This window comes from Perna viridis, chromosome 3 (assembly GCF_037379345.1).
Source record: "Perna viridis isolate PV_CMFRI_1.1 ecotype Kerala chromosome 3, ASM3737934v1, whole genome shotgun sequence".
NCBI lineage: Eukaryota > Metazoa > Mollusca > Bivalvia > Mytilida > Mytilidae > Perna > Perna viridis.
In genome coordinates, this window is record NC_142447.1 from 21,482,329 (window position 1) to 21,495,387 (window position 13,059).

The 13,059-nt window shown below is 33.4% G+C and overlaps 1 protein-coding gene across 2 annotated transcripts in view; it reads left to right on the forward strand.

Annotated features, from left to right (window-relative positions):
• LOC148621419 (uncharacterized) overlaps window positions 1–13,059 on the forward strand; it is a 28,868-nt gene that overhangs the window by 10,606 nt on the left and 5,203 nt on the right. For both annotated transcript variants that reach the window (XM_088575773.1, XM_088575772.1), the window contains exons 3-12: window positions 3,005–3,075; window positions 4,517–4,587; window positions 5,253–6,012; window positions 7,346–7,446; window positions 7,685–7,752; window positions 9,606–9,688; window positions 10,048–10,114; window positions 11,002–11,146; window positions 11,773–11,947; window positions 12,728–12,791. In XM_088575773.1, the coding sequence (XP_088431899.1) occupies window positions 3,005–3,075; window positions 4,517–4,587; window positions 5,253–6,012; window positions 7,346–7,446; window positions 7,685–7,752; window positions 9,606–9,688; window positions 10,048–10,114; window positions 11,002–11,146; window positions 11,773–11,947; window positions 12,728–12,791 (1,605 nt within the window). The remainder of the gene's footprint in view (window positions 1–3,004; window positions 3,076–4,516; window positions 4,588–5,252; window positions 6,013–7,345; window positions 7,447–7,684; window positions 7,753–9,605; window positions 9,689–10,047; window positions 10,115–11,001; window positions 11,147–11,772; window positions 11,948–12,727; window positions 12,792–13,059) is intronic.

Sequence of the window (13,059 nt, forward strand, 5' to 3'; positions counted from 1 at the left end):
TTGACTGACAAATTTTGCAAATGTCCGACAACCATTTTCCAATATCGGACATAAAAAAAATTATCAACCCTTATAAATTATAGCCAGCATGGTTTTATTACTTTATAAACATCCTGTCTGCCTGTCTCCTAATTGCTTATTGGAAATTATTTGACAGATTTATGTTAATATTAATATTAGCCGATGTGCAGCCACTTGCAGTGATTTTTCTAGCGCTCGTCATTTTCGCCAATGACGAAAGACTTTTCAGAGTGATGCAAAAAATAATGTCTCATTTTGTCACCTGAAATCTTTGAAAGTACTAAAAACATTAAGAGTTATAAGCCCAACATTGGTTCAAGTGGCGAAAGTGACAATTTAATTACTCCAACCTAATTACAACTCTCAACAGGTGTCAAAATTTTGTGTAAACAATCACCTAATTCGCAAATTACACTAATCAGGCACTGCACATGGAGTAAATGTTGATCTCTGACCACTCAAGTGTGAAAGTTCAAATGCCGGTAACAATTGCTCCTTTGAAAATTCCTTTACTTCTCATTAACTTTGTCTCAAAATGACATAAAAAGTAATTTATCATTTATTTTTGTACATCAAACTTGAGTGTAAACCAAATGTGGATAATTTTGTCACTACCCCAGTGTCACTACTTTTGTAGTTGCATGTCAGCAATATTTACGATCTTGAAGATATCATTGATGCTATCAGTGAATTCCTCAAGGAACAATACTAAATATAACTGAAAAATAATGACATAAATTTGTCATTAACTCGGTCTGGTTCCCAAAAGCACAGTTGAAAATTGTGCTAAAAATAGAATCTCAACAATTGGGAAATACCTATTTGAAAATATTTATATCTGTTCAATGTAGCACTGGTGCATGTTAAGGCAATTCTATATCTTCAGTGTACTAGATGTATTTTTGTGTTTCTACAAAGGGTGGCAATGCAGAAAACAGCATTTTTTATATGAAATACATGTACATTTAAAACTATGCCAGGAATGTACACTTGTATGTCCCAGATTAATGTATAAGAGTGTAAAGGGATTTCTATTTTTGATGATTCTTAAAAGCTGGGGAGTTTCTTTTTTAATTAAATCTCAGGCATGCTATTTGGATTCTCTGGAAAACATGCTTGCATGACAGTGGAAAAAAAATTTATGTGCTTTATTCATATGCAATGTACATGTACATTTAAGTTTTATTTAATGTCTTTACAAAGTGCTGTAAATAACAAATGATTCTGAAATATCTTTTGTCAGATGCAAATACTTGTGTACTATAAAAAAATATACCATTAAAAAGGTCCTTATTTTCTCATGCGAAAGTAACTAAAGCTTTCAAAATCCTGGAAAAAAACCCTGCACCTGTGACTGATTTAGTTGATTGTATAATTAAATTATCGCTACACGTGCAGCACATTTGCATATACGAATTTATTGAAGTAACTCGGAGAATTTTCATACATTTATTACTTGATTCAAATAAGAAAAAGATTGACAATTCCATTTTCCCGCTGATCTTTCAGTGGTAACGAAAGCACATGGTGTTGAAACTACGAATCAGTCATAGTTTGTTATTATTATTTCATCGATTGAATCTTTTTAATACAGAAGTCAACAAACCATTCAAATCAAAATACAAAATATATTCACAATTTTTATTTTTAAAATAATAAACATTTTTTTCATTACTCGGAAGTTTGTCGGATGTTTGCTAATGTGATGAAAAAATTTGAGAGACAAGATGTTTTGTTTACATGTCAGAACGTCCATGTGTGGTCAAAACCGAACTCATTCATTTTGTAAAAGACAGAGTACGTGATGGAATAACACAAATTCCAATATTTATCTTGAAATAAGTACAAAAGGGTTTTTAAAGTTTTTTCTCGATCTAGGCAGGTAAAACGTCAGCTGAAATTTGATAAAATGTCTGCGGGGCTGTCAAAATTTCTGGACCCTTGGTCAGGAGTTCCCTGAAGGGTCACTCGTGTGAAAAAATTAAATTTTTTAACAAATTCTATATCAGAATGCCTCATTTTAAAGCACAGTCACGCTGCTTGCAGATGAACACAAATTGTGCTTTCCTTAACTAAGATTAACACTACCAGGGCCAATCCCCAACAGGTCTGAGCCCAGCATGACAAGGGTTAATACTTGACATTTTAGAACACGTTCAAGTGTTGTTATGTTTTATATGTACCACCTTTTTTTTTTGAACTTTGAACTTTGATGTGTAATGCAACAGTTTGTTAATTGGTTAAGATCAGCATAGTTGCGATTTGCTCATTTTAAAAGTGGGTGACTTCATAACCATGATGACCCAAATGTTTTCTCAATCAGAACAACTCTGAGTATGAAGCTGGAATTGACTGTTTTATGGCACCAATTGACAGCATATGGTGGTGTAGTAATATATAATTATGCAAAACCATATACAAATGTACAGTACTTACTGAAGTTACAAGTGCAAGAAGTTGCTAACAACATTAGCGACTTAAAAAAGAAACATTTTGATGGTATATACATGTTTTTTTTTTATGCAAAGAGATGTTTACCATGAAAACTTATTAGATTAGACCAAAAAATGATTGTCTTGATTCCTTCTTCTAGGAATAAAGAAAAAGGATCGAAAACATTTCACATCGAGTTAATGGGGAATCAGTCTAGACTTTACCATTCCTTCAGCCAAAATGGTCATAAAATGTTTAGAATAAGCAAAAAAATTTGGATGCAGGAAGCTAACATATAATACTTTTTTTGGCCTTATATACAAGTACATGTACAAAAAAGTGTAGCTGACCAATATTTTTTGAAATAGCAGAAATTACATGTGAAAATACATTGATACTGTAACATCAGATATTATTTTTTTCCCTGTTTTTATCTTTTTTTTTATACAGTTGTCTGCAGTTAGCAATGGTACTTAATTTAAATGCTTTGACAAAAGATGAACAGACATTACATGTACTTCAGGGTAGCTGTTAATTTATATCTTTACAGGTATTTAATGTTGAATATGAAGATGGAATACAGACTAAAGTTACAGTGAATTTTTTTAATGAAGAATACATGTAAGTATAACAATAACATTTTCGGAAAATTAAGGAAGTTGTTTTAGTGCAGGACATAAGGAGGTACACCTAGGGTAAGGGACACAACTCTTAATTATCATTGGAACGTTTGTATTCAGCAATTTACATCAATCTCATGTAAGCATAAAAAAAACATTGATTTCATTCTGTTTCAAATGGAAGCTTGATAGGCTTTTGTGAAATTGAATATGATAGAAACATATCACTGATTTCAAGAGTAATGTCCCCATGCAGGTCCGGGTGTTTAAAAGAATAGGCCTGCAGCAGCGCTAAGCTTGTCGTAAAAGGCGACTAAATAGTGCTCAGAAACCTAGCTGGGGGTTAGGCGCTCTGCCCACAGAGCAACTGGGATGTGTGCCCCAGGTGGTGGAATGGGGTGCCCCTGGCATGTTACATGCTGGGGTTGTCAGGCTATAATACGGAAAACCTGACCGCAAACCATAGTGGTGCACCGTGTTGGGAAAGATGCCACGTTCCTCGCACATTAAAGAACCCTGCTGTGGTATTCAATAGGAGTAGGAACCTTTGCGCTCCGCCACAGGAGGCTAAATTGCCCGACCTTACCCATCCCCCCTTTTTCTAGTGGCAATCAAAATTTGTCGACCCTGTTGTCATTGTGACCCAACCTTTTTTTTATCATTTCATGTTCATTTTGTCATCCATTTCATGTTCATTGTCTGAATATAGCTGAAATATTGCTGCTCGGACGTTAAACCCCAACAAACAAACAAACAAATCAAGATTAATATCCCTTACCTCAGGTCTACCTCCTTAATTTTCTTCTCAAAAGGCCAGAAAAATTGCCCTTGGGGCAGTGACACCAAGGTATACTATATTGTAAAGATATTGTTACCATTTTTATACATTTGCTTAATGTTTGTGCTTTTATAATGCCATCATGCAGTCTTCTTAATTGTCTCTTTGTCTGTAATCTTGGTGTGCAGACAATAATCTAAGTATAAGAGTATAGATCTCTATAAAAATTGCACCACAAAGTGCCATAACACCAAAGAAAAGATGTGATTGTTTTTGTTTTGGTTGTGACTTGAACTTCAGGAATAAGGGGCAAAAAAGGGACCACTTCAATTCTGATCAAAGTCTTATCCTGTGTCAAACATTTAATCTTAATCCAAATTCAGAGCTGTGTCAAACCTCAATTGTGAGTCCATACTTAACCCAACTGTTCGAGGTTTGACCTCTGCAGTAGTATCAAGCTATGTCGGTTTTGTTGTGGGTGATGTCAACCAGCAGAATTATGCAGGGCTTTCCAGAACACCCACTGTCCTACCCTACATTAAAAGTTCAAACAATCTCTTCTGAATTACATACCTCATTTCTGACAGAACAGTTATGAGCCATTCACATTTCAGTTCTACATTATGTTGACAATGAATAATTACACTATTGTCTTTATTTGCAGTAACCCAATAACCAAACAGTCCAGAATTAAACCATTTATGTGCAAAGAAAAAGACAAGTATTTTGCAGCAGGTAAAACATTGACCTCTAAGTTTACAAATGTTTTTGATGTAAAATTGCTTGATGTTCTTAGCATCTAAATTCTAGTGTTCATAGTTACTATTATTTGTGTGTAAAAAAAAAACACATGCACTTTTAGAGATCAGTGATTGACAAGGGTTATATTTATCACAGTAAATACAAATTATTTAAAAATGTTATTGGTCGCATTTATTATGCATGAAATGATGTAGTACAATAAAACCATCTGATCTGGCATTGTTACAACAGCACTTAAAGAAATTACATATATCATGTGTATTTGTGACATGAAGTCTGAAAATTTGAATTACCATAGAAGTATATATTTTCAGACTTGCATATTTTGATAGTTTAATAGGCTTGATATCAGAGTATTTTATAACCTTGTCTGTGTATTCTTGCATATCATTGAGTATTACTTTAGATTGAGTTTTTTTGTGAAATACATGTTTTTTATCATTAATGTTTAAACCTGTGTGCAAACTAATTGTTATTATTTATATGTGAATATTTCAAAGTTTTAAATTAGTTGAAACCTGAATGATTGAAGTTATTATTTTTTATCCTTCTAAATCAAAGCTTACACTAACTGTTATATGTACCATTAAATGCAATTTGTGGCTTCTGATATTAAAATTTCTTTTCTTTATTATTAGGTCTGAAAGAAGGAAAATCCTTAGACCTTTTCAAGCAAGCATATGGCATTGCTTCCAAACTGTGTTATACAGAATGCCTTAGTGATAAGAATCTTGGGAAACCTGAAAGTTCAAACACTTACACCTCAGATCATCATAGTAGATTTCTGAATGGAGAGAAATCAAGTTCTTGTGATAACAGCTTAGGAGGACATTCTCCAAGTCCATTTCATTATCATGCTTATAAGTCAGCTCGATTAAAGTACCAGATTAATTGGAATGATCAAGTTGGAAGTCCACATTCTTCCAACAGCCTTATTCAGTCTAATGACAGCTCAAAACCTAGTGGTAATTTGAATGGTGTTTTAAAAGGTGACAATGACAGTGAATCTAGAGAAAATTATGAAAATCTAAAAAAGAAGAGAAAGTTAACTTTTGAAGATGAGTTCGCCAAAAAAATTAAACAGAATCAAGATAATGTCACAAGAGATGAACAGTATAGTTTAGAACTGCCTGTACTTTCTAAAACATCTACTCCAAAACGAGCCATCAAAAAGTCAAGCTCAAATATCAATATCATTAAAACATTTACCAAGTTATCACAGAGAAAAGAAAATTTGAAGGATTATTGTAAACACAATAGAGAAACCAAAGAAAAGAATGAACTAAAGACTAATATGATCTCAGATAGTGAAAATGCAAGGACTCCTAAGAGTAAGACATCGAATTGGGAAGAATCATTTGAACTACCTACACCTTCTTTAAATCATTTTCCTGGATTGTAAGTCTTTGTTAATTTTCGCAGTGTATCTGATTTTTGCTATTTTTGCAATGTATGAATAAATGCAAACTAAGTACTTAAAACTGAACAAGCAAGAAAAAGATAGGGTAGGTAGGTAGGGAAATTATATGCATATCATATTTTCGGTCTATTTTTTTGTAAGGGATGACTTTGAAATATGCTTTACTGAAAAATAACAATAGCTTTGAATGAAGTACTTTATTCTACAAGTTGAATAAATTCAGTTATACTGTGATGGTTAGATAAAGGATGCAATGTCCTCACACTGGAAATCCTCCATAAAAAAATTATTTTTTTACCAAGAACTGGGATAAAATATGGGGTTATCATGTTGTCAAAGACAGCCAGACGTGTGACTGGACTGTTGGATTTGTACTCGTTTTTTATACCAGAAATATTAATAGTATTAGAAAATATCTTACTTTAACTTGCAACAGTTGGTAAATTCAAGTCACTTCATTCAGTATTGAACTACTTCTGGTACATGTGTATTAAATACAAAAATACCAACCATATATATATTGCTAAGTTTGATATGCTGTACACATGTTTTTAGGAATCAAAATATTGGAAAATCTCAATCCAAAAAATAATTGAATACAAAATGTACTCGCACTCAAAATTATCAAAATAGGAAGCCAAATCTATCATTGAGAGGTTCTGCCATAAGGAATGATGCCTCAGTGTTTCAGGTATTTTGAAATTTGTTTTTCTGCATACCTTTGTACCTACATCTGTTTATCAGAATAATTTATTCTGATAAACAGATGTAGGTACAAAGGTATGCAGAAAAACAAATTTCAAAATAACTTTATTAAAGTTATATATATGATACAGCAAACATTGATAAGTATGATAAATAAAATCTGTTATAATTTGGGATAAGACAAGTCTGGCTATTGGGTTGGTGAATACCCATGAGGACAGTTAAGTCCACCAGCAGTGACGTCAACCCAGTTGTTATTCAATACAAAAATACCAATCATATGCAGTAAAAGAAATTAGCAGTAGACCTACAGACCGAGTCTATGTAAAATCATGCAGGTCTATAATGAAATTGGCTCAAGTTCCTTTAAAATATACAGTGCTGTCTTTGTAAAATTATAATGGGTCTATGTTGACAAAAAATTCCGTTTCTAACACTGCATATACATGTATTTTGCAAATTTTGATATGCTGTACAGGTGTACAAGGAATAACATTAGAATCAAATAAATTTAGTAAGTTCTCGGATGAATTATTGACCAAGCTGTATTTACCGTTTCCTTTTCTACATGTATGTTATCTTGTAAAGAATACAATATTCTTTCAGAACATTTGATTCAAACCTTGACAAAGATGAATGTGATTCCTGCTCTGATTCTGACACAGAATTACCAGAAGGATTATCTCCCATTGCTCTTACCAGAGGAGGTAGGCTAGAAATTCTCATTGAAAGAACTTGCATATTAAAATAATGTTTTATAAAGTTATGGGGTTGAACTTGTAGTAGGTTTGAATGATGAATTCTTTATTTCCTGAGGTTAGAAACTTTATACAGGAGAATAATTGCTTATTTCTTAACAGGTTCTTTGACAAAACTTTTAATATGATACTGCATATTTTATCCCACCAAATGTGATCAAAGTTCATATTTTGTGTTTTAATGTAGAACAACCTATCCATGAGAAAGACATTGTATGGCTCAGAGTGAGGAAGTTACCTGCTTGGCCTGCATTTGTAAGTTGTGGTTTTTTGAGTCCAATTTTAAAATGCTAAGAATATAATAAGAATAGGTATGGTGTAAATGTCAAAGAGACAACAACCCCACCAGGATGAAAATGTCAGCCTAAGGCCATCCATTGGTCTTCAATGAACGACTTGGAAATCCTCATACAACAGGGCAGGTTGCAGCTGGCCCCAAAACATCATTATACACAAGTACAGAGAAAGAATTGCCCCAATATACTCAAGTAAAACTATTTCAGTCAAGACCTCTGCTGGCATTAACCAGTATAAACCATGCTCTTTAAAACTTCAATATCAATGCTTTGCATATTTAAATTTTGTACTTGTAAGTTGAACATTCATATGTTTTATACCTTCCACAAAGTTCTGTAACAAACAGGTATCCCTGTCTTCTGTCTCTTCATCCATTTGTCCTTGTATCTTTTAGCAGCATGGTTCTCCATGGCCTCTTTTTGCATGGCGCTGCATCATGAATTCAAAATGAGCGCCACATGTTCATTTGATATGTGCCATGTATTCAAATTTGCATCATGCATTGCAAATCGGCACTGTATTTCCCAATTTATTGTTTATTAATCACCTATACCTGTCATAAATCTATATGATTGGTGCATGTGTTTATTCTAACGGTAATTGCAATGTTTTGAATGGTAATTTCCGGGGACGTAATGTGTCAGGGAGTGAAATGCGTGTGTAAACACATCTCGGATCTGTCAAATTTACGATTATCACAGTTGGCAAGTCAAAATATTAAAAAAAAGCTGAACGATTTTTGCTGTTATAAACTTTTCATTTAATGGAATATAGATAGTATCAGAAGTTTAATTCAATTTGATAAAGATCAATGTTATCATAGAGGGAGGAAGACAATCTTTTATACAACGACTTAACAATCTCAGCAATTTTATGACAGAGAAAAGCAGTTCAATTTGCCTAACTTTTATGAAAATGCGATGGATCGACTCCCAAAAGTTCTAAAGGATTGTTTAATGACTCAATGCGGACAAAAATAAAGGTTTTACTGTCTAAGTTCGTGTGGTTAAATTATAAAAAACTTGTTAAATGCACATGGTTTAATGGTATCAACAAAATAAGCACACCTGCCAATGGTTTTAATTTCTATAGAGTTGTGGACATATGGTCAAGCCCAGGAAAGGGAAAACTTAACCTTGGTATAATTGAAAGAGTAATCAAAGGAACCAAGGTTATAGCGGTAATCAAAAGAATGTAATCCAGGGACAAAGACCAGACATGGAAAATAGACATACACATCAAATAACATAAAGTAACTAAAATCATACATACAAAGTAACAAAAGCAAATGAGCAACTCAGACTCCACTAAAAACTTGGAGCATGGACCAGGTGCACCAGTAGGGTAAGCGTCCTCTGCTTTTCTAAAAACACCCGCCGAGTACAATATAGACAGAAAAAAACCATTGTTGATTTCTATGTTGTAGCTTGTGCTGTTAAATATGTCACATTCAACCTTATCATACTTGTTTTGGCAAGTTATTTTTTGTGTGAAAGGACATGCGCCACAATGAAAATTTATCTGACCGGAGAGTGAGCCATGTGTTCATTTTGATCCATGGAGATCACTGAGCAGGACTACTCCAGAACCACTGTATGGATTTTGATTTTTTAGTAAAGTCAGATATTTGTAAATGGGCATGAAAGAAAGTTGCATTTTTTTTTTATCCATGGAGGGAGACATATTTAAACTTTTAAGATTTTATAATGACTAAAGTCAATGGGAGTAGTGTATTCTGTGTGAAAGTGGGCTTAAAAGTTTTGTTCATGTACATGTCGTAATCATTAAATTGTGTATTACTCTCATTACAGGTGAGAAAAATTTATAAGAAGAAGAAACGCATTCACAAGTTGTCAGTTGTTTTTATAGAAGCATGTAAACAGTTGCCAAAAAGGTGAAAATCTTCCACTTCTACTTCATTGATGTATGGTACCTTTTTGATGAAAATGAGATTCCTGTCATACTTTTTTTTGTTACTGGTCAAAATATTATAAATTGTCCAATGTTATTGAATGTGTTTTAGGCTCAATCTGCCCCATGTTTATGCCCCACTCAATGAGTTGATGTTATATGAACTTTGGAATCGCCTTGTCACTCATTGTGCTTCACTTTAGTCATGCAAAAGATTTTTTTAAAACTTTAAAACTTTTTAACCATCATGGGAAACCCCAAAACTTCGAAAGGGACCCCACTAAGAACCTATTAATGATGGTACATTTTTTTTTATGAATAAATAATGTTTGTTTATTTTAGATATAGAGTAACATACACACCAAAAACCATGGTACCATTCATTGACAAACAGAAACAGAAGTTTGTGGTAGGTAGATAAATCATGTCAGAATTTCGTGGGTCCCGTGCAAGTGCAGGTGTCAAAAGAATAGGTCCACAGCAGGACTAAGCCTGTTGTAAAAGGCAACTAAATAGTGTTGAGAACACTGGCTGGGGGCTAGGGTGCTCTGCCAACAGAGCAACTGGGTTGTGTGCCCCAGGTGGTGGAATGGGGTACCCCTGGCATGGTACATGCTGGGGTTGTCAGACTATAATACAGAAAACCTGACCACAAACCATAGTGGTGTAATATGTATGGAAAGATGCCAGTTCATCGCACGTTAAAGAACACTTCTGTGGTATTCTATTGGAGTAGAAACCATTAGGCTTTGCCATGGGATGCTAAATTACCCAACCCTACCCACCTCTCCCTATTTCCATTGGCAATCAAAATTTGTCGACCCCATTATCCTTGTGTCCCATCCCATTTTTCATCTCATTTTCATTTTATCATCCATTTCATGTTCATCACCTGAATATAGCAGAAATATTGCTGCTCAGTTGTTAATCAATCAATCAGAATTTCATGGTGTTAGAATTTTTACTACAGTGAAATTTGGTATTGTGAAATAAAAGGTAAAGGGTGATAACACCTAAAAGATCTGTTTTTTTTTCATTTTCTTGGTACTTTATTATTCTAGCAGGTCTCTAGAATTCTCAATCCCTGTTATCTGTTACCTGGTAAGAGCAATGGGAGATCATTGAAAATAAATTATATTTGATTAAATTCCTAGGACAAAACACTGAAAGTGTTCTAACTCTTCAAGATACTTTGAAAGAATAAGAATTTTTTTTCGTAATTTATTCTAGTATTCTATATTTATATAAAATTTTGATTAAACTAAGTAATGATAACTCCTTTAATTTTTCTAACAGGAGGAAGGGGATGCAATAATTGATCCTGATATGAAGAAGAAATTCAAAGAGGCTTGTGAGAAAGCGGAAAGTTTCCTCCACCAGAAAGCACTGTTAACACTCAACAAAGCTGAATTTTCTTTCTTTAATTTTATCAACAGTGATGGTAAGTTTTCTTTGACCATCAATTTGGTATTTCATATAATAATATATGATGAGCTAAGTAGGGTACATTGAAGTATGATATCTGTCTGTCCTGTCACACTTACAGATGCAACTCCTCACAAAACCACTTGACAGATTTTGTTCAAATTGTGTGTCTTCATTTGTAGTTGATCGTATTGTGCCACCAATTTGGTTAGACAAATTTTACAGGATTTATGGGACTTTTGCACTCTTAACTTTTTTGGAGTGGCAGGGGACATATATGTATGAGTTGCTTATATTGACTTAATGTAATGTAATGTATAAGAAATGGAGGTCCATTTTTTTACATGAAAAACTGATTACAAAATGAAGAAGCAAAGTTTCACACAGACAAAAAGTTGATCAATTTTTGGCCTCTTCATCTTCCTCCAGTATGTAATTCTATTGTACATGCGGTTGACAATAGTTACTTGTCTTTTGAAATGAGGTCATGTTATTATGACACAATAGCCTTTACATTTAATATACAGACTAACACATGCAAGCCAGTTTATGGTTCAGAAGTTCTGATGTTCAGAAGCTTATTTGTGTCAATATCCCATCACTTTTTCAAATTTCTCTTAATAATTTTTCCACTTAACACAGACGAGGAAGAAGTAGGAAGTGACTTTAGTGAAGTTATCCCCCCTGTTGCTCCTGACAGTACTACCATGTCTGATGTGGAAGAGAGGCTGAGTGATGCTGAAATTGATGAGGCATCTAACACAAGTGATCAAGTATTTTACAATAGTCTGGAACCCAGTGCAAAAGAAATAAGAAGGTATACAGTAACACCTTTATAAAGTGATTGTTGAAATATTTAGAAACCTGCATTATGAACCTATGTACTGGTCAGATAGTAGATCTTGCTGATTTCAAGACAGAAGCAATTCTTGCAAATCTACTCATTAAAATTTTATTCCTCTGTGAAAGTTATTGTATAATATAGCTCGTTTTTGAGAGCAAAATATCAGCAATAAGTTTAAATAAGACATTTTTTCTTAAATTTTGGGCATGAAATTGTTTCACAGGAGAGGACAGAAAATTGGATGGCAAGAATCACTTGCTGGTGAGAACTACTCCTTGACCAGTAATTCAAAAAGCTATATAAACTGAACAAAACCTTCAGACAAAAAAGTGGTAATCGCTTAACAAAGGATAACACAGATATCACAATCAAAGTCTTATTATTAGATCAAAATAAGGATTTGTACATCCAAACTCCATATGTGTACAACATTGTACAATTGCTTGGACTGAAAGTGAAAGTACTGAGACCTTGACATGGCTAGAAGAACTGAATTTCCTCTAGACTTGTTGTGTGATTTATGAAAACACTAAAAAAAATGCAGAAAATTTGTGTTTCTGGTGAGATGGTAAACAACTTGATAAGTCCCTAAGAAACCTGGTTTGTCCAGCATTTGTATCCATTAATTGGTCTGTATTTTAATTCTGCCAAATACATGTAGTTTGCCTGGAAACTTGCATGAGTGAAAGTTTGGGTGATGTTTGTTGGATTTGAGGTTTGAAGGTTATTTATTGGTTTTTTTTTTTTTTACAGAAAAATGAAGATGACAGCAAAACAGGAAAATTTGGTTAACTTCACCAAGACTAATGAAATGAAGGTACGAATAATGATCATGGTATCATAATCAAGTTTTCATGGCCTTGAGCTTGAAATTTTAAGTAAGTAAAGTGGTAAATTACTACTATTTTGCTAAAATTTCAACTTACTAATTGAAATTTTCTTTTGGCTTATTTTAAAGCTAAGATGTTATCTGAATACTAATATACAGAAAATACAAACTGTTGTGTCATGATTTTATGACAAGGATGTCATAAAAATATGCTTCTACAAGATTTTTCAAAAATTTTTCATAAAAATGAGAGGTT